At 43.7% G+C, this 22,510-nt stretch overlaps 1 protein-coding gene across 2 annotated transcripts in view; it reads right to left on the bottom strand.

Moving 5' to 3' along the window:
- Positions 1 to 7,849: 7,849 nt before the first annotated feature.
- The window catches only part of rhbdd2 (rhomboid domain containing 2), a 46,380-nt gene continuing 31,719 nt past the window's right edge, over positions 7,850 to 22,510 (bottom strand). For both annotated transcript variants that reach the window (XM_080210713.1, XM_080210714.1), the window contains one exon: positions 7,850 to 10,453. In XM_080210713.1, coding sequence (XP_080066839.1) covers positions 9,838 to 10,453 — 616 coding nt within the window. In that variant the 3' untranslated portion in view covers positions 7,850 to 9,837. The remainder of the gene's footprint in view (positions 10,454 to 22,510) is intronic.

Raw genomic sequence — 22,510 nt, forward strand, 5'->3', positions numbered from 1 at the left:
TTACCATTTATATAGACGATCTGGAGGAGGGAACCGAGTGCAGGGTGTCGAAATTTGCTGATGACACCAAGATTGGGGGAACGGCAAATTGTGCGGAGGGTGTGGAGAGTCTGCAGAAGGATCTAGATAGGCTGGGCGAATGGGCCAGGAAATGGCAAATGGAATTTAATGTTGGCAAGTGTGAGGTGGTCCACTTTGGTAGGAAGAATGGTAGGAAGGACTATTACTTACGTGGCGAAAAACTGCAGCAGGCGACGGTGCAGAGGGACCTCGGGGTCCTTGTGCATGAATCGCAAAAACCCAGCTTGCAGGTGCAGCAGGTGGTCAGGAAGGCGAATGGGATGCTGGCCTTCATAGCGAGGGGGATTGAATATAAAAGTAGGGAGGTCTTGCTGCAGCTGTATAGGGCATTGGTGAGGCCGCAGCTGGAGTACTGTGTGCAGTTTTGGGCGCCGCACCTGCGCAAGGATATTTTGGCCCTGGAGGGAGTGCAGAGGAGGTTTACTAGGCTGATACCGGAGTTGAGGGGATTGAGCTATGAGGAGAGGCTGAATAAACTAGGCTTGTACTCGTTGCAGAGTTTAGAAGAATGAGGGGAGATCTCATTGAGACTTATAAGATGATGAATGGGATGGATAGGATAGAGGTGGAGAGACTCTTCCCGCTCAAAAAAGACAGTAGGACTAGGGGGCACAGCCTCAAGATAAAGGGGAGGCGGTTTAGAACGGAGTTGAGGAGGAACTTCTTCACTCAAAGGGTGGTGAATCTCTGGAATTCTCTGCCCGTTGAAGTGGTGGAGGCTGCCTCGCTAAATATTTTTAAGAAGCGGGTTGATGGGTTTTTGATAAGAGAAGGGATTAAGGGTTATGGGGAGAGGGCGGGAAAGTGGAACTGAGACACGACAGATCAGCCATGATCTTATTGAATGGCGGGGCAGGCTCGAAGGGCTAGATGGCCTACTCCTGCTCCTATTTCTTATGTTCTTATGTTCTTAAATGCTTCACATTCTAGCTTGTTACCAACACAAGAGCTTGACTGCGGATGTAGTAGACCTTTCTAAATGCCAGCTCTGCTTTACAATGTTCTGTTCCATATGTAGAGAGGAAACAGCAAAGAAAGAACTTGGTGGAAAATGTTGGCACCCGGTGCTGGGAGTGAACTTAGAGATCCAAAATGGTGCCCATGCGCACATACACATGGAGGAATCATACCAGATGGTATATTGGTGCAGAGACTAGGGCTCATACAGCTGGGAAGTATGCAGGCCTGGGAGATCGCAATTTGATTTGATTTATTATTGTCACATGTATTGGGGGATACAGTGAAAAGTACTGTTTCTTGCACACTGCACAGACAAAACATACCGTACACAGAGTATGTAGAAGGGACAAAGAAAGGATAGGGTGCAGAATGTTGTGTTGCAGTTACAGATAGTATGAATAGAAAGATCAGCTTAATATACGATTAGACCTTTCAGAATGGCAGCAGGGATGAAGCTGTTCTTGAGTCGGTTGATCCGTGTTTTCAGACTTTTGTTTATTTTTCCCATCAGAAGAAGGTGGAAGAGATACGTCTGGGGTGAGTGGGGTTCTTGATCATGCTGAGGTAGGGGGGAGTGTAGATGGAGTCAATGGGTGGGAGACTGGTTTGCGTGACGGATTGGGCTTTGTTTGTGGCCCTTTGTAGTTTTTTTGTATTTCACACATCAGTTGCCAAACCGATTTGACAGCAGCCATTTTGGAGCTCAACAATCCAGCCAATGATCTCTCTCACAGAGCTGAAAACTTGTCAACTCACTCAGCAGCGAGATGGGTCCTACCCCCTTCCCTCCCCAGTAATTTTAAGGAATGGGGGCATGGAATGTGTACAGCAGTGAAAAAAAACCCAGGAGATTATTAATTAATTGGAGGACGATTTAATTTTTTCTGAGTGTTGTTACAACACTTATAATTCTGTAAGTGGTTGGTGCTTTCCGCTGTTGTTCCAAATTGCCTTTACAGGGAGTTGGTGTGACAGGTACTTAAGATGTTTTTGCTGACTTCTGCACAAAGCTAGCCACTTCCGAACACGACTAATCATTCTCCTGGGAATACCAAATGGTGTGGAGAATGAATAGAGGTCACACAGAGCAGGACAAGCTGTTGGAAGAGCGAGGAAAAGGAGGGGTTGGAGGGAAGAGCTCTCCGGAGGAGGCTATATCATAGAATCTCTACGGTACAGAAGACGGCTATTTGGCCCAGCGATCTGTTCCGACCACAATCCCATGCAAGCTCTATTCCCGTAACCTCACATATTTACCCTGCTAATCCCCCAACACTAAGGGGCAATTTAGCAAGGCCAATCAACCTAACCCGCACATCTTTGGACTGTGGGAAGAAACTGGGGCACTCAGAAAAAATCCATGCAGACACGGGGAGAATGTGCAAACTCCACACAGTGACCTGGAATTGAACCTGGGTCCCTGGCACTGTGAAGCAGCAATGCTAACCACTGTGCCACCGTACCACCCATTCTCTGCTTGAGATGTTCAGGGAGCAATTCCCCTAACTTAACCTGAGGGTGCCCTCACCCTCATATCTGTACCATACTTTCCTCTTGCACCAAAGACAGAAAATACTGGAAAATTTCATCAGGTCTGATGGCATCTGTGGGGAGAGACCAGAGCCAATGTTGTGAGTCTGGATGACCCTTGGTCAGAACTGAGAGCAAAGAGAATCAGCAGAGATTTATACTATGAGAGTGGGGAGGGTGGTGGAATGAGACAAAGGGGATACAAATGAGGATATAGAAGGTTGGTAAGACGCTAAAAGCATCCATAAAATGATCAGAATGTGTGACTGGCAGAACAGAGATACAGATTGTTAAAGGACTGCCTGAGGATTGTGGCAGTTGCCCCTGAAAGCAGGAGGGAGGGAACAAGGAAAGCTGCAATGGAGAAGTGGAGGTGAGAGAGAAGGATGATAAAATGGATAAATGAGGTGAAACAAAATGAAATAAAATAAATGGAAATGGGGTGAACATGGAGGGGAGAGTTCACGCCCTGAAGGTGTTAAACTCAATGTTCGGTCCGGAAGGCTGTAAAGTGTCGAATCGGAAGATGAGGCGCTGTTCCTCCAGTTTGCGTTGGGGTTCACTAGATCATTGCAAAAGGCCAAGGACGGACATGTGGTCAGGAGTGGTGTGTTTAAAATGGCAAGAGACAGGAAGGTTTGGGTCCTACTCGTGGAAGGACAGAAGGTGATCAGCAAAGTGGTCAACAGGTCTGCGTTTGGTCTCTCTGACACAGAGTAGACTGCAATGGGAGCAGCAAATGTAACAGACCAGATTGAAGGAGATGCATACGAAGAACTTCTTTACCTGGAAGGACTGTTTCGGATCTAGGACGGCTAGCAGGGGTGAGGTAAAGGCTGAGGTGTTACACCTTCTATGATTGAATGGAAAGATGCTATGGGCAGGGGATGAGGTGTTGGGTGTGATGAAGGGTGTCCCAGAGAGAATGCTGACGGGGGCGCAGTGGTGGGGGGTGGTGAGGGGAAGAATGTGTTGAGTTGTGGCATCATACAGGAGTTGGCAGAAATGGTGGAGAATGAAACTTTGAAATCGGAGACCGGTGGGGTGCAAAGTGAGGACAAGGGGGGCCCTATCCTTGTTCCATGAGGGATGGAAGGCAATGAAAGCAGTGGCGCGGGGGATGGGTTGGACACGGTTGAGAGCTCTGCCAATATGTCTTCCTTCTTCCTCAATCATGGTTTTCTACCCACTGTTAGGGCTCTCAACCGTGTCTGGCCCATCCCCCAGGTTGAGTAGCTAAAGGTACGTGCGAGATTAGAGATGTGGATTTGACGTAGTGCCACAAGTGATTTAAGGTTAAGAGGAAGTATATCTCCATTCTGTTTGAGTGCCGGTCAATGGAAATGGTTGATGGGTGAGTGAGATTTGAGCACTTCTGGTGCGACTGATAGGGTGTGGCTTTTAGAAACACATTCACTGACCTTGACCACTTCTATGAGGTGATTAGATGTCTTACAGCATTGCTTCCAGATCCATTGCCTGTGTTGTAATCAATGGGCTTTGAATGGTGGAACTGACTTGATTGGCTGAATGGCCTAGTTTTCCTCCTACATCTTATAGCCTGTGGGAATCCTGCATTGTCAGAGGCTATACAATTTAGCCCCATGTAACATATATATTATATAGCATTTTACCCACTCAGGTCGCTCCACAATGTTATGCAGATAAGGAAACATTTTCTGATGTCTCTGCCCAAAAGTGACAACCAATTATTCCACAGCAAGCTTCCACAAAACCACTGGGATGATGGACAGGGCATTTACTTTTTATAATGATATCATCTGAGCCATTAATGTTATCGACCCATACACAGGAGGCACAATAAAATGGAAACCACTTGGAACCAAGATGAGGAGAAATTTCTTCACACAGAGGGTTATGAATCTTTGGAATTCTCCACCCCTACTAAAGAAGCTCAGTCATTGAGTACGTTTAACGCAGGAATTGATAAGAGTTCTGAGTAACAATAACATGAAAGATTATGGGGACAGTGCGTGTAAAAGGCATTAAAGTGTCCAATCAGCCATGATCGTGTTAAATGGTGAAGCAGGCTCGATGGGCTGAATGGCCTACTCCTGTTCCTATGCTTTCCCCACCCATGCCCCCAACCCCTGTACAAAATAGTGCCTTGGCATCTTTTAGACCTGACATCTGGGGGCAGCACGGTGGTTAGTATTACTGCCTCACAGCGCCAGGTTCAATTCCAGCTGCAGGTCACTGTTTGTGTGGAGTTTGCACATTCTCCTCGTGTCTGCGCGAGTTTCCTCTGGGTGCTCCGGTTTCCTCCCACAGTCCAAAGATGCGCGGGTTGGGCTGCATGGCCGTGCTAAATTGCCCCTAGCTGGGTAAATTTATGGGATTGTGGTCAGTGCAGACTTGATGGGCTGAATGGTCTCCTTCTGCTGTGTAGGGATTCTATAATCTCATATGAAAGGCAACCCCTCTGAGCTCTGCAGCAATTCACGTGTCCCACTTATTGGCTTGGGATTTGAACCAGAACCTTCAGCTCAAGAACACTATCACAGTTCCACATGAGTATCAAGTGCCTTTCATTTGTATTTCCAATTATCGAATCTGGCACAGCCAGTGCTGCAGCTAAGCGTGGCAGGGGCACTGGTGATGGGTGGAACGGCAGCAGAAGCAACAATGGGGAATAGGGTTAGAGGCAATAGTGGAGGGAACAAGATGTCGGGGGCAGCATGATGGGAAAAGTGATGAAAGGCAAGCATATCAATTTAGTCTGAGAAATGACAACCCGTTACATATCGGAATGATGTTTGGGAACAGATGGAAGGAAGATGTTATTTCAGTATCTGGGAATGCTAGTGGGTCGGATTTTGGCACACTCTGTGAGTAGCACACGAGTTCAAAATGTTCAAATGGCACAAAAACTAAACACATCACAAGGATTTTAATATTTCCCAGTAATCTAATTTTCTATTTAAGATTGGTAAATTAAATAGTCGAGGACAACAACAACTTGAATTTAAATAGCAACTTTAATATAATAAAATGTCCCAAAGTGCTTCATGGTGGGCGGTTATCAAAGAAAATTCAGTATCAACACAAGATACCAGATCAGATGCCCAAAAGCTTGGTTAAAAAGTTTTGAGGAGCATTGTAAAAGATGTGACACAGAACAATGTTCTCTGTAATTTGCATGTGTATTGTATGTCCATGCAAGTACTCGGAAGATACTGTTCTGGTCTTACAAGTTCCAGCAAGGCAATTTTCTATGCATTCAAACCAATGAAAGGATTTGGAGAGGGTGATGCTACAGTGGTGATGAGGTTAGAGGAAGGCAGTCCACAGCTTTGGGTCTAGGCAACTAAAAACACACCTGCCAGGGTTAAAATCAGGCATGTGTAAGAGATCCCGGATCTCAGAGGATTACAGAGCGATGAAGAGTGTGACAGAGAAGGGAAGGGGCAAGACCAGCGTGTGATTAGAAAACAAGAAGGAGAATTTTTAAATGGTGCTTAGCGGATTGGGAGCCAGAGCAGGTCAGCAAACACCCAGGCAAGTAGGACCCAGTGCGGATCCGGTTACGGGCAGCAGAGTTCTGTTTAAGTAAATTGGAAGATGGGAATCCAGCCAGGGGAGCTTTGGAATAATCAAGTCCAAATGTAACAAAGTTATGGATGAAGGCTCCAACAGCAAATGAGTTTGTACTCTTTATTATGAGCAACCAAAGAAATATCTTGTTTGATCCAATGAATCAATCACTGGGATGTACAATCTACATAAATGGCATTGCACTGGCAGAGTATTTCATACATGACGGTGCTCAACTGTGTGGTAAGTGGAACGTAGGCAGCATAGATGGAGGAAATATCTGCTCATGCAATACTGGACATAGATTTGATTTGATTTATTGTCACATGTATTGGTATAGAGTGAAAAATATTTCTTCTTGTGCGCTATACAGACAAAACATACCATTCATAGAGAAGGAAAGAAGAGTAGAAACCATAGAAACCCTACAGTGCAGAACGAGGCCGTTTGGCCCATCAAGTCTGCACCGACAACAATGCCACCCAGCCCCTATCCCATATTTACTCGCTAATCCCTCTAACTTACGCATCCCGGGACACTAAGAGGCAATTTAGCTTGGCCAATCCACCTAACCCGCACATCTTTGGACTGTGGGTACAGAATGTAGTGTTAGAACGTAGAACATGCAGTGTGACAGATCAGGGCTGTGGGGAGATTGAGAGAAGTGGTGATTAGTTAGAGCTGGGTATTATCAGTCAAAGATTCAACGCAAAAAAATAGTTGCATGGCCTAGTCAACTTCTTTTCAAGCCTTTATCTTTATGGCCTACCCAGGACTGTACCATTGAACCTCAAAAGATGTAATCAACAGCCCCATTTCTGTTAATTGCCAGATAGCCAAAGTTAATCATACAAACTGGTCATGTTCCAACTTCAGATTCCTCCACCACATGAGACATCAGCACATTTTCAAGCCCCAAATTCAGCTTAACACATGAAAAGTATAACCGGACTTGGAAGTACAACCATAACTGCCCATTAGCCACGTAGAAGTCACAAATGGTTGGCAGAATTTTGATCTAAACAAATTGCACTCTATTTCCCTCTTTACAATGACATAGGCTTCTGCTCCAATCCATGCACATGCAGAGTTCTCTAACAAAAGTTGAGGGGGGGAGAGGGGTTTAAGATCTGAGGGTTTCCAGGTATAAAACAGTCTTATTTAAAAACTCTTAAGGTCCAAATTGTGAATTTCTAACACTAGGGTCCTTGCTCATGCTTAACCTAGCAAGGTACAAGTAACAAAAATAAGTTGACTGGTGGTCCTGTGGAGGAAAGAGGGGGTGTTATGGGCATTGCATTTGGACAAACAAAAAAAATGGGGAAGATGGAGGGAAGTTCACAGGGCCATCCGTCACTTGTTAATTTTTGCTTTCACTGAGCGCTGATCTTTGTTCTCCTGTTAACATATTCTGCTAACTTACCTTTATGCCTCTATCAGCACCTACTTCAGTCCCTTAATGCCACCATTAACACATCTTTGTCTCGTGTCCATGACACGCTTGTCACTCCCTCCTTAGCTCCAACCTATTCCTGACCTTCTATTCTGCCTCACCCCTTCACTCTAACTATATAATCCATCACACTTTTAGCCCACTGCAGTTTCCTAGAAGAGTCATACAGACTTGAAACATTAACTGTTTATCTCTCTACAGGTGCTGCCAGGCCTGTTGAGTTTATCCAGCACTTTGTGTTTTTATTTAAAGGTACAATTAGCTGGTACGCATGAATCAAGCGGAATTTATTAAACAAGATTTGACATAAAAGTTAACACAAAGCAGTGAAGATAACATGGAAGTTCTTCATCTTCAAGTTCCTTGGAGTCCTTGAGGGTTGCCAGTCAGACAGTATCTCACCCTCTCTGTTTTTAAAGTGACGCAGTATTGTGTCCAGAAGAGTCATACTCCACCTCTAACTGCAACCATAAGGGCTAACGGTAAATATCCATCCCTTGTTTCCTTACACATCTCACAGTTTACATTCCACTGCAAATAAGGAAGACATTTCCTTTGGATACAACAGTCACAAGCGACGTCAACATATTTGAATCCATTCCCACAAATAACAAAACCATTACAAACACTTTGCATCATAATTCAGAAAATAAAAGTTTCCTTCTGGTACGGACGAATCAATGGTTTGTTTAAACATAAGGTGTCATTCTAAGAAAAAGCTGCTTTTAGCCATTTCTTCAAACAGAGCGGCAGAAAAAGACACCCAGCCAACTCAAATCATAAAACAATTCAGTGTAATTTTTCACCAACACCAGCTACAGAGTATCCCAACTGCCTTGACTGCCCATTATCTCACTAGCAGAAACTTAAACTGAACCATTTAAAGTGATAAAATCCACAGACCTTACAGACCCATAACCAACCCTAAAATTAGAATCATAGATTCATAATCATTAATCATAAAATTAAGCAGAACTATCAAGATCTAAGAACATAAGACACGTGACATGTTCACATACACTTGCCAATCCTCGTCTACGACAAGGTGCATCAACAGCAACTCACAATAACTCATCCTCTCATTTCCCCCTCTCACATTTGGGTGAGTTCTGTCAGACTCTTGTCTTGCACATGTACATTAGTTTAACGGGGCACGGTAACACAGTGATAGCATTGCTGCTTCACAGCGCCAAGGACCCAGGTTCAATTCCAACATCGGGCCACTGTCTGTGTGTGGACTTTGCATGTTCTCCCTGTGTCTGCGTGGGTTTCCTCCAAGTGCTCCGGTTTCCTCCCACAGTCCAAAGATGTGTGGGTTAAGTGGATTGGCTATGCTAAATTGACCCTAGCGTCAAAGGAATAAACAGAGTAAATGGGGGTTACGGGAATAGGGCTTGGGTGGGTTTGTGGTTGGTACAGACTCAATGGGCCGAATGGCCTCCTTCTGTACTGTAAGGATTCTATGAAATCCCAGCCACTGCTTTCTACCTTTGGCAAAAGGGCTGGCTAATATTATGCTTGACAAAAGTTGAAACGGATAGTCCTGGGGCTCTCCACAACTGCTTTCTCTGCCATTCCGTAACTTGTATGGCGGGCCAACATTTCTTTAATCTTGTTTCTTACATTTATAGCTTGTAAGTAGCCTGACTAAACACTCAAAGTTGTTGCTCAACAGTGCAAGTCAGGTTCAATTGCTAGAACTCAAAACCACCTGGGTTGGAGATTCATACTTGTCTGATCAACTGATACTTGCTCATTGGCACATTCATTGAATACAAAATGAGCCAGTTCATGTACTTCAACTGCTTGTACTAATGTTGACCTATAGGCGCTGCCAGGTGACACTGAAATGGACATTGTAACAGGGTAAAGTCAGGCTCTCAACTTCCAGGATACTCTGCAACCACAAACAATGCTCCAATCCATGCCACCTGTCCTAACAAGCAATGATAATAAAGCAAATACAAACAAGGAATTCATTGTTAAGCTTACTAAAAAATGCAAGCTATTGAAAATATGGCAAGATTTTTAATAGCAATATTTGGTACCAACATAGTTGTACGTTTTCAAATCTTTCATTCACGCAATGCGCAATCTTCGACTATCCCACCCTTGAACCAGCACTTGGGAACTTCTATGTTTCTTATTATCTGATGACCAGTTATCATTAAAAAAATGGTATCTTTGGGAGAATATTGTGTTCAAGATGATGGCATAACATCTGTATGTGTGCAGAGGCCTGTGCCTGGGAGTAGAACCTAGTTCATGACGACAGAACAGGAACTTTCAACATCTTTTGTAACAGCAGGGTTCTGATAGTAACTCTGTTGGAGCACATGAGAATTAAATGGTGCCTTTCCGGCATATTGATAATCATGTTTTTGGTCACAAGTTTGTGCCTGTCCAGGATTATGTCCAAGATCGTGGCTCTGCCCATGCTCAGGTGGGTGTCCAAGGTCATGGCTGTGCCCGTGTCCAGATGGGTGTCCAAGATCGTGGCTGTGGCCATGCCCAGATGGGTATCCCAGACCATGGCTGTGCCCATGTCCAGATGGGGGTCCAAGACCATGGCTGTGCTGCCCATGGCCAGGTGTGTGTCCAAAATCGTGGCTATGCCCATGTCCAGATGTGTGTCCAACAAAATGATTGTGTCCATGTTGTGATCTGTAACCGAGATCATGGTTGTGTCCAGGTCCAACATCATATTTAAGGTTTGGAGCATATGCAAAACCATAGTTGAAAGGTTGTTGATGACTGGGTCCAAACCAATGTATCTGTTCGTTTGCAAGCTGTGAATATTGGTAGTAATGGGAATCAGTGGCTGAAGGAAAGTAATATGTTTGAGTGGGATAGGACCCTGGTTTAGGATTGCACCTAAAATAAAGAGAAAAAAATGTTGAACTGCGGTATATACACATTTATCCAGCATGCATTGTCTGCAGATACGCAAGCCAACATCATGTTTAGTTTCGATGTGAAATTGTAGAAAACGACATGAATCACAATGTCCAGGATCAATGCCAACAGGCTAGTTAAAAAAACACATATTTCATTCGCAAGAAACCAATTCCTAATGTAACACTTTCCATTCCAATCACACCAAGTATCCCATATATGGTTGGATGGTGCAGGAATGTTTGGCAACAGCTACCCCAGTGAAAATATATACAGGCAAGTACGTCTGTGTTGTATAAACACTGAATAAATTGCTGGAGCTGTGCAAGGCAAATGACAAGCAGTCAGAAATCACATCAACCATTGTCCGAATAGTGAATGCACCCAAATTGAATCCTTCAGATGCTTGTCAGATTCTGAAGCTGTTATTTTGCAATATGCGTTAAAAACCAGCAAGATTTTACAGTGATACAGTCCAAATATAACTTCCAAAATTAACCCTGTGCTCCCTCTTTCTGGCATCTCCTTGACCTATAGGATGAAGCTTCAATATGTAAACTCGTGTTGCTCCCAGCAGATTCAATTATCATAGAAGCTTACGGTCACGATAGCATGCGATTAAAATGCACAATAAGTTCATGTCACTTGTATGGGAGAACATAAATCTGATTGAAGAAACTAATGTTCAGCTGTGAAGCTAATAAAACCATGGGAAAGTTACCAAACACTGATTAATAAAGTCAGTAGATGCAACATTTAGAACCAGGAATGTTCCAGTTCCATGCTAAGTTAGCTGACCTCAGGTAGGTCAGAATGGAGCAATCATCTTTGGTTAGTGCTGAGAAAATTGGGCAGGCTCTGGCATTACAGGCTGGAAGCGGACATGTAGGTAATGAATGAGGGCCTGACTAGAATATTGCTGAAAAGAGAGACACGTTTTTCATCTTGAACTCATCAGAATGTCAAATTTCAAAGGAGAATTACAGGAGAAAACGCTGATTGGTTGGCAAGTCAGCTCTAATTGACCGAAACGTTGCAATGGAGAAAGGGCGACAAAAAAACACAGGCTCCCCAAGTTCCTGCTAATTCAAAAATGGCACAATGCTTGAACATATTCCTTTTGTTTGCAAAGAACAGCGCACTATATGTGGATGTACATTGCTTCTGGCAAGTGTAGATAGATGACCCATGTTATGAGCTTGACTAATTATCTTAAATTGGTTGTTAGGGTTGGTATTAGTGCCCTCAGGATTGCTTAGCAAGTGCTGCCCAATTACAAAATCACATCTAATAGTAGAAGTTTTGTTTTGGATTTTGTAAGTGTGGGTTGGTTGAGGATGGTTTGTAAACAACTGAATAGCCTGTTAATGTGCACTGTATGCATGCAGCATAACAAGTTAGCTAAGGTGCCTGTGAAACACAAAGTCAATATGTTCAGAAGAGATGATTTTTAAAAATCCAAAAAAATCACGCAGGAGTTAATCAACAAATTTTAGAAGTGCATTTTATTCTTATGGATGTTATTAAAATAAGTCAGTTAGAACGTTCTATATATAATTACCTAAGTTCATTGCTTTTTCATGACATCTTCTGAATTCAAAGTATGGCAAAGTTTATTAAACTGTTCTCCTCAATGGAACTGAGTGTTGGATCCTGAATTCTCAGTTTCAGCAGAATGTAATTCAGCTCCAAAAGGGGATGGGTGTAAGAGAGGGCAGAATTTTATTGCCCCCTTATGCCAGCGGGATTTGAGTGGCTCAGTGTGTTTTCTAACCAGGCGGTAAAATTTCGAAAAGTATCCCTCCATTTTACACAGCAAGTTGCTCCGCAGTCCATCGACTTTAGCAGGAATGGAAAATCCTGTCGGCATAAGGGACTGTAAAATTCCACCCCTGTAGGCTTGCCGAGAATTAGATGCAACAATGTTCATGGCAAGGCCCACAACGTTGAAGGGAGGGAACACAATACAGCATAGTTTACAGCATGGTGGCACAGTGGTTCGCACTGCTACCTCACAGGGTCAGGGACCCAGGTTCAATTCTGGCCTTGGGTCACTGTCTGTGTGGAGTTTGGACATTCCCCCCATGTCTGTGTGGGGTTTCCTCCAGGTGCTCCAGTTTCCTCTCACAGTCCAAAGATGTGTGGATTAGGTGGATTGGCCATGCTAAATTGACCCTTGGTGCCCCAAGATATGTAGGTTAGGGGGATTAGCAGGGTAAACATGAGGGGTTACAGGGGTAGGGCCTGGGTGGGATGTCAGTGCATACATGATGGGTCGAATGTCCTCCTTTTGCAATGAGGAGATTCTCCGAATCGTAACTTTCAGGACTGAGAAACATGAAGGAGAAGGCCATTCGGCCCTTCGATCCTGCTCCTGATCATCTTGATCATGGCTGATCATTGAATATATCATCCTGATCCCCCTTCCTCCCATATCCCTTTAGCCCCAAGAGCTACATCTAATTTCTTGATAAATTCAGACGTTTTGGCCTCAACTATATTCTGTGGTAGTGAATTCCACAAATTCACCATCCTCTGGGTGAAGAAATTTCTCCTCACCTCAGTTCTAAAAGGTTTACCCCTTATCCTCAAACTATGACCCCTATTTCTGGACTCCTCCATCATTGAGAACATTCTTCCTGAATCTACCCTGTCTAACCTTGTTAAAATTTTATAAGATCCTATGAGATCCCCTCTCACTCTTCTGAACTCCAGTGCATATAGTCCTAATCGATTTAGTCTCTCCTCATATGACAGACCTGCCATCCCAGGAATCAGCCTGGTCAACCTTCTCTGCACTCCTCAGATAAGGGCACCAAAACTGCACACAACACTTGGTGTGGCCTATCCCTATACTCAAAACCCTTGCTATGAAAGCCAACATATCATTTGGCTTCTTTACTGCCTGCTGTACCTACTTTCAACATTTTTGTGGGGATGAAGAGAAAACCAGAGGCTGTTGATTCAGAATACATTCTTAAAAAGAAGCAAAGTGGAGGACAGAAGGATGCTGCAGAAAATGCATAGTTGTACAACATTTGAAGAAGCAAAAAGGAAAGAAAGAATCAATTCAATAAGTTGCTGTATTTCAGGTGTTGTACATCACAATAAAGTGGTGCGTCCAGGGATCACACTGCACCCTGAAATCTATTAGTAATTGCAAGGCGAAGGTATAGAGGAAGAAATCTGATGTTTTAATTACTCAATAGGTGGTCTTAAAAACTCCATAATCTAAATGATTCCGATGAACAATGATATTGGTCTCCTCACGTGATTCAGTATCATAACGCTCCTGGGATGTTTCATTACATTAAACATGCTTTATAAATATAAACTGTATTTGTTGATGGAACCGCAACCACAGGAGCGGCAGACAAGTGGATTTAGGACAGTGTGTTGTTGATAGTACATGTCAACACACTATTCACCTGAGGATGATGTTAATCTTGAAGGTGTTCCAGGAAATTGTCTATTCTTGTTGTAATACCTAATGTGAGTCTTCATGAAAAGGTTTTTATTTCATTCTGACTCGCTGATGGTTTACTGACAATTGTATCTGAGCAGCACGTCCCGTTGTTAGATGGCAAGATTAGTGGCCATGTTAAGATTGCAGCAAGTTCACTAACGGTAACGGAAAACCGATAAGGTGAAACAGGACAGGGAAATGTGCCACAGAGACCTCAACTAAATGAGCAACTCAAATCAAAGAGAAGTCTGACAGACTGGCTAGAAGTCTACCATGGGGATCCAACGGCAGAAGATAATCTGTCAAACGTGAGACGTGTTAAACAGTGAAAGTCTTGAAGATTATTTTTAAACCGTGGAGTGAATTCTGTGATGAGCAAGTAGCTACAGAATTAGTCTACTTTTTACAATAATACACGGTGACAGGACGTGACCGATATGCACATTACAATTCAGGCCACTTCCCTATACACCTCACATAAAAATACAGAAAATGGTGGAGGAATTGACAGAGGAATTTGTGCAATTAAAACATCGATGAAAGGTTAGTGACCCTAACCCTGTTTCTTTCCTCACTGACACCGCTTGACCTGCTGACTGTTTCCAAGGTTTTCTCTTTTTTTTAAACAAAAAACTGAGGTTTCCAGCTTCTGCGGTACTTTGGCTTTAGTTTCCAAATATTCCTCATTTGTGTTCTTTATGAAAGCCAGTTTCTATGACCATACAAGCAGGAGTAAGCCGTTCGAACCCTTGAGCACGTTCCGTCATTCAGTCTGATTGTGGGTCCAGCTACTTCATACTCCCTTTCATAATTCTCTCCAGCCCCCTTGGCATTGCCCTGCGTCCTGGCAGTGCCAACCTGGTGCACCAAAGCTGTCCAACTTGGACATTGCTGGAGTGCCAGGTTGGCATTACCAGGTGTTCACCGCCGAGCCATGTCCCTGGCCACCTGGGCTTCAATTGGTTTCCTAGTGCCCCAGCATGGCCTTCAGGCCTGGTCTCCGTTTGTGGAGATCTGCAATGATTCCCGCTGGGTTCCCTCTGCACCAGAGGGTCAAAGAATCCCGGAAGCAGGGAGAATCCAAATTGAAACTGACTGAGCATATTTAAATACTTATTTAGATATGCTCACTCAGCGGGAACTAGATCACATCCAGGTGCAGTGGCTGACAGAATTCCAACGGAGATTTGCGCAGGGATAAACGTGCTCGGCCTCTCGACCGCAATTCTCCGACCCCGCACTGTCCCTATGCGATCTACGCCGGGCATGACGCAGCCACAGAATCACAGACACTGTCTTTGATTGCACTTTGGCAGCACGCTGGCACAGTGGTTAGTCTCACAGCGTCAGGAACCCAGGTTCAATTTCAGCCTCGGGTCACTGTCTGTGTGGAGTCTATACATTCTCACCATGTCTGTGTGGGTTTCCTTCCGCAGTCCGAAAATGTGCGGGTTAGATTGATCGGCCACACTAAATTGCCTCTTAACATCAGGGGGACGAGCAGGGTAAATATGTGGGCTTACAGGAATGGGGTCTGGACGGGTTTGTGGTGGATGCAGACCTGATGGGCTGAATGGCCTCCTTCTTTGCTGCAGGGATTCAAATATTCTATAAAAACTCCATTCTCTCACCCTCTCTTTCACTGGTTACCATTAAAAGATTGTACCAATCTGTACCTAATCTCAGTGCCCAACTGATTAAAAGCTGAGTTTCCACCTTCATACCCTTCCCGTCACAGAGATCACCTCATTCCATGTCTATAAGAACAGGAGTAAGCCATTCAGCCCATCGATTCTGCTCTGCCATTTAATATGATCATGGCTGATTGGATATGTCAGTGCATTTTAAACCCACTGTCCCCATAACTATTTCATTATTGTTAATCAGAAATCTATCAATCTCTACCTTAAACATACTCGATGACTGAGCTTCGACAGTCCTCTGGGATAGAGAATTCCAAAGATTCACAATCCTCTATGTAATGAAATTTCTCCTCAACTCAATCCTAAGTGGCTTGCCCTTGATTTTGAAATTGTGCCCCTGATTCTAGATTCCCCGCAACCAGGGGAAACATCTTCCCTGCATCTACCCTGTCTATTCATAGAATTATAGGATGTATCATGGAAACAGGCCCTACGGCCCAAACTGGTCCATGCCGACCAGAAAGCTCATCTAAGCTAACCCCATTTGGCCCATATCCCTCCAAACCTTTCCTATCCATGTGTCTCTCCTAATGCCTTTTGAACGTTATCAGTGTCCCTGTCTGAAGCACTTCCTCCGACGGCTCATTGCATAATTTCATTCCTTTCAACATTTTGTGATTTCCCCATTTCCACAACTGTTTCAGCCCTTCCGATGTTGAAACTATCTCCTTTGTTCTTGGTTTCCTCCATGCTCCATTATCCCAGTGCTCCCCTTACCAGTCAACCAGCTTCTATAGTCCGTAAACTTGAGTTCACCCAGAAGTCCGTTGCCTGTATCTGAACACACGACTAAGACTCTTTACCCCTGCGCTCGCTGGCTGAATCCATTAATTGCTGGATTGAAAAGTTCTCACCTTCAACCTCAGGTGGCTCCATAGTCTCATTCTTCCTTTCCTCTGTAACTTCTTGCAGTATACAACCCACAAGGTGGCACAGTGGTTAGCCTTACAGTGACAGGGACCCGGGTTCAATTCCAGCCTCGGGTGATTGTCTGTGGGGCGTTTGCACATTTTCTGAGTGGGTTTCCTCCGGGTGCTCATGTTTCCTCAAAGTTATGCAGGTTAGGTGGATTGGCCATGCCAAATTGCTCCTTAGTGTCCAAAAATGTGCAGGTTAGATGCATTGGCCATGGTAAATGCACGGGTTTACAGGGACGGGTGAAGTGGTGGGATGATTCGTTCAAGGAGTCGGTACAGACTCGACGGGCCAGATGGCCTCTTTCTACAGTGTATGGATCTAACCCGTTCCCCCCGACCCATCCCCCACCACAATCTGACCTCTTCTGTATCTGCCCCCCCCACCCCCCCATTCCATTTGTCCTCGCACTGGCAGTCTTGCCATCAGTCATCTGAGCCTTAATTTCAGAAATGTCCTCCCTAAAACCTAAACATCCCTTGAAACCTACTGCTTTGATCAAATAGGGAGATTCCTTAGTCAATGACAACCTTTGGCTGATTACTCCCCAGTGAAGTATTTTTCCATCAGAGGCAGTATATAAATCCAAGTTATTTTTGTTACTGCCAATTACTTTTACATTATGAAATTGGAAAGGGGGTAATCAAACTTATGAAGAGTTTAAATATGCAGAATTTCCATAATTTGAAACAGAAAGGATTTGCTCCACAAATTTTGCAATCAAATCAACTACTTGGTCTTGGAATAATTTGCTCCTTACAAGAGACCTGGGTTTTTCATCTTAAACATAATTATTATAACTGAGTAAATCAAATATGGAACAATCCTTACCCTCTGTAACCTAGTTAATAAAACAAAAGTAGCTGCAGGCTTCCACATCACATAGTTGTTAGGCACTAGACGTCCAATAAATCATCAATGGCATGGAAAACATATGTGCCCTTTTGAAAGAGCTTCTGTGAATAATTGTAATCTCTCAAGCATTCAGCCGTCACATTTGGAGAACTTGTCAGTTCTAAATATATTTTGAAAAAACAGGCTCTGAAGAAAGCAGGTGGGATTAGTCTATAGGACCAATATACACAGGGGAGATGCCATACAGAGCGTCTTTGATGGGAGATTTGGACAGAAATAATAAGCACCACTAAACAAACATTGTTCAACCCTGTGTTCAGAGGATGCCAGCTGGTCTGTGACAATGTCACATCTGAAAACAATCCATCAAAGGCCCAAGCGAACAAAACTGATGCTTGAAGCAACTAGGATTTTACAACTGTGCTGGCACTGGGCATTTTTGAACTTAGAGTCAGAGGTTTCCAGCATGGAAACAAGCCCTTCTGCTCAACTTGGCCATGCCACCCTTTTTGTTAACCACTAAGCTGGTCCAAATTGCCTGCATTTGACTCATATCCCTCTATACCCATCTTACCCACGTAACTATCCAAATGTTTTTAGAAGACAAAATCGTACCCGCCTCTACTACTATCTCTGTCATACTCACCACCATCTGTATGAAAAACCTGCCCCTCTGGGCCCTTTTGTATCTCTCCCCTCTCACCTTAAACCTATGCCCTCTAGTTTTAGTTTCCCCTACCTTTGGGAAAAGACGTTGACTATCTACCTGATTAATGCCCCTCACTGTTTTATAAACCTAATGAAGATCACCCTAAACTTCCTACGATTCAGGGAAAACAGTCCCAATCTATCCAGCCTCTCCTTATAACGCAAACAATCAAGTGCTATAGCATCCTAGTAAAACTTTTCTGCGCTCTTTCTCATTTAATAATATTCTTTCTATACAATGGTGACAAGAACTTTATACAGTATTCCAAATGTGGCCTTACCAATGTCTTGCACAACTTCAACAAGACACCATAACTCCTTTGTTCAGTGTTCTGACCAATGAAACCAAGCATGCCAAATACCTTTTCCATCACCCAGTCAAGCTGTGACTACACTTTCAAGGAGCTATAAACATGTATCCCGAGATCTCTTTGTTCTATCACACTCCCCAACATCGTAACATTAACTAAGTCCTGCCCTGGTTCAATCTACCAAAATGCATCATCTCGCATTTATCTAAACTAAACTCCACCTGCCATTCATCAGCCTACTGGCCCAATCGATCAAGATCCCATTGCAATCCTAAATAACCTTCTTCACTGTTCACGATGCCACCAATCTTGGCGTCATCTGCAAACGTACTAACCACGACTCCTAAATTCTCATCCAAATCATTAATATAAATGACAAATAACAGTGGATACAGCACCGATCCCTGAGGGACACCAGTTTGAAAAACAAGCCTCTGCAACCTGTCATCAAGTCAATTTTGTATCCAATTGGCTACCTTACCCTGGATCCTGTGAAATTTAACCTTATGCAATATCCTATCATGTGGTACTTTGTCAAAGGCTTTGCTGAAATCCATGTAGATAATATCGACTGAACTGTCATCACCTACCTTCTTGGTTATCCCTTCAGAAAACTCAATCCAATTCAAGACATGATTTTCCACTCACAAAGCCATGCTGACTGTCCCTAATCAGTCCTTGCCTCTCTCAATGCCTGTCGATCCTGTCTCTCAAAATATTTTCTAACAACTTCCCTACTACAGATGTTAGGTTCACTGACCTGTAATTCCCAGGCTTTTCCCTGCAGTCCTTCTTAAACAAAGGCACAATATTTGCCACCCTCCAATCTTCAGGCACCTCATCTGTGTCTGTCGATGATTCAAATATCTCTGCTAGGGGACCTGCAATTTCCTCCCTAGCCTCCCACAATGTCCTGGGATACATGCCATCAGATCCCAGGGGTTTACATTTTAGAAGCTGGATTCTGTTTATAAAGGGTTAACTCCCAAAGCTGTACACAGTATTTCTAAATGTTAGGCAGTGGTTTGGAGTCAGAATTGGCGGAAGGAGATTGTAGTGTGCAATCTGAAGCATTTCGTGCTAATGCGAATATTGGCTCCCTTGCCACACTAGAGGGCCCATTCCATTTGCCTCTGTAACACTCGCAAAGGCCACTGCTGGGGAGCCTTGTCCTCACATGTCAAAGTGCAGTCGCTACAACTGGCAGCTCTCTGGACCATAAAAACAGAAGAAATAGGAGCAACAATAGGCCATTTAACCCTTCAAGCCTTTCTGCCATTTAGTGCCATCACAGCTGATCTGATTGTAGTCTTGCCTCCATTTTTCTCTCTGCCCTTGCCTTGTCAATCAAAAATCTGTTGGGTTCAGCCTTGAACACATTCAATGACTCAGACCCACTGACTTCTGAGAAAGAGAATTCCAAAGGTCTTCTGAAAAAAGAAATTCTTCCTCATCACAAACTTAATTTAGAAACTCCTTATAGATTCCCTCAGGAGGGGAATCATCCTTTCAGCACCTACCCCACCCTTAGAATATACTTCAATAAGACCCACTCTCATGCTTCTAAACCCCAGTGAGTACAGACCCAACTTTCTCAATGATTCCTTATAGGACGACACTGCCATCCCAGGAATCAACCTGTGGAACCTTCTCTGAACTTCTTCCAACACAAGTACAACCCTACTAAAGTAAGGAGATCAGAACTGTGACAGAGTACTTCACGTGCAGTCTCACCAATGCCCTATACAGTTATAGTAACACATCCTTACTTTTGTACTCCAATTCCTTGCAATAAAGGGCAACATTCTATTTGCTTTCTCAATTACTTGCTGTACCTGAATGCTAACTTTTTGTAATTTAAGAGGATCAGCCAGATTGCTCTGCACTCTCATCTCTCTCCATTCAAATAATATTCTGCATTTCTACTCCTCCTTACAAACTGGACAACGTCAGATTTTGCCGTATTACACTTCACCTTACCTACTCACTTAACCTGTCTTAAATTCCTTGGCACACTCTCTGTACCACCATCATAACTTGTTTTCCTACCTGTATCAAAAAGATGTGCAGGTTGGGTGGATTAGCCATGGTAAATGCATGGGGCTACAGAAACAGGATGGAGGTTGGACCTGGATAAGATGCTCTTTTGGAGATCTCTATTCTGATCCCTAGTGCTTGCTTTTACTCAGTTACCTATTTGGCAAAACTGCCTGGCAGATCATGAGGAGTACCACATCCTTAGGATTTTTAAAATGAATAATTTCTGGAATGCACTCATTGATAGCAATGGTGGTATGGACTGTCCAGCCTGATTGCTGGGACGGCAGATCTGTCATATAAGGACAGACTAAGTCAGTTAGGTTTATATTCACTGGAGTTAAGGAAAACAAGAGGGGATCTCATAGAAACTTAGGTTAGATTGGGTAGATTCAGAAAGAATGTTCCCAGTGTTGGGGGAGTCCAGAACTAGGGGTCATAGTTTGGGGATAAGGGATAAACATTTTAGATCTGAGGGTGGTGAATGTGTGGAATTCACAACCACAGAATGTAGATGACGCCAAATACTGTCCGATTTCAAGAAAGAATTGGATGTAGCTCTCGGGGCTAAAGGGATCAAGAGATATTGCGTGGGGGGGATCAGGGTATTGAATTCGATGATCAGATGTGATCAAAATGAATGGTGTAGCAGGCTCAAAGGGCCAAATGGCCTACTCCTGCTTTAGTTTCTATGCCCTGGTGAAGAATGATGCAAGACCATCTTCCTGAACCACTGTCTCCATCTCTATACATGACATGGATTGCAAACAGTTCCCAGATTATGACGGAGCAAAGTGAGGCAATAACAACATATCCCCAAGTTAGGATGCTGTGTGACCTGCAGGAAATCTCAGAGGTGCTGGTGGTCCTATTCACAAGTGTTATTGGAGCTGCATTCTTCCAAGCAGGTGGAGAGTATTCCGTCACGCTTGTGCCCTGTAGATAATGGACATGCTTTAGGGAGTCAAGAGATGAGTTACGCACCATAGAATTCCCAGTCTCTGACCTGCCCTTGTGGTCACAGCATTTATCTGGCTGATCTAGTTCAATTTCCAGTCAATAGCAACCCGAAGATGTTGATAATAGGAGATTCAGTGATAGCAATGCTGTTGAATATCAAGGAGAGATAGTTAGAATCTCTCTTGTCGGGAGGTAGACATTTTCTCGCACTTGTGTGGCGTAAATGTCACTTTCCACTTATCAGCTCAAGTTTGAATGTCGTCCAGGTCTTAATGCGTGCGAGTACAAACTACTGTACTCTCTGAGGAGTTGCTTACAATTCTGAGGTTCACACATTACGAAGATTTGGAGAGACTGCAGAAGACGTTTACAAGAATGGTTCCAGGGATGAGGACCTTCAGTAATGAGGATTGCAGAGAGTGGGACTATTCTTCTTAGAGAAAAGAAGGCTAAGAGGAGATTTGATAGAGTTGTTCAAAATCATGAGGAGGTCAGACAGAGTAGATAAAGAGAAACTGTTCCTGTTCGGAAAAGGAGCAAGAACAAGGCAGCTCAGATTCAAAATGATTTACAAAAGAAGAAAATGTAATGTCAGAAAAAAATGTTTTCACACCAACCGTTTGGGTCTGGAATGCACTGCCCGGAAGTGTGATGGAGAAAGGTTCAATCGAGACATTCAATAGAGCATTAGATGATTACTTGAATAGACATAATATGCAGGAGTATGGGGAAAAGGCAGAGGAATGGAACTAAGTCATGATGCTCATTTGGAGAGCAGGCATAGACATGATGGGCCAAACGGTCTCCTTCTGCACCACAACAATCCTGTGATTCTGAATTGCAAATGAAATTGACCCTACTCCATCAATAAACATCCCGTGCTCCTATGGTAGGAAAGTCATTGCTGATGCAGCTGAAGGTGGCTGGGGCTTGGACATTGCTCTGAGGGACTGAAGTGATGTGTGGAGCTGAGATATTTGCTCTGAGGGACTGAAGTGATGTGTGGAGCTGAGATATTTGGTTTCCAACAATCACAGTCATCCCCTTTTGAACTAGATATGTCTCCAGCCAATGGAGTGTC

The sequence above is a fragment of the Carcharhinus amblyrhynchos genome, chromosome 23 (assembly GCF_965287045.1).
Source record: "Carcharhinus amblyrhynchos chromosome 23, sCarAmb.v2.hapA, whole genome shotgun sequence".
Lineage (NCBI taxonomy): Eukaryota > Metazoa > Chordata > Chondrichthyes > Carcharhiniformes > Carcharhinidae > Carcharhinus > Carcharhinus amblyrhynchos.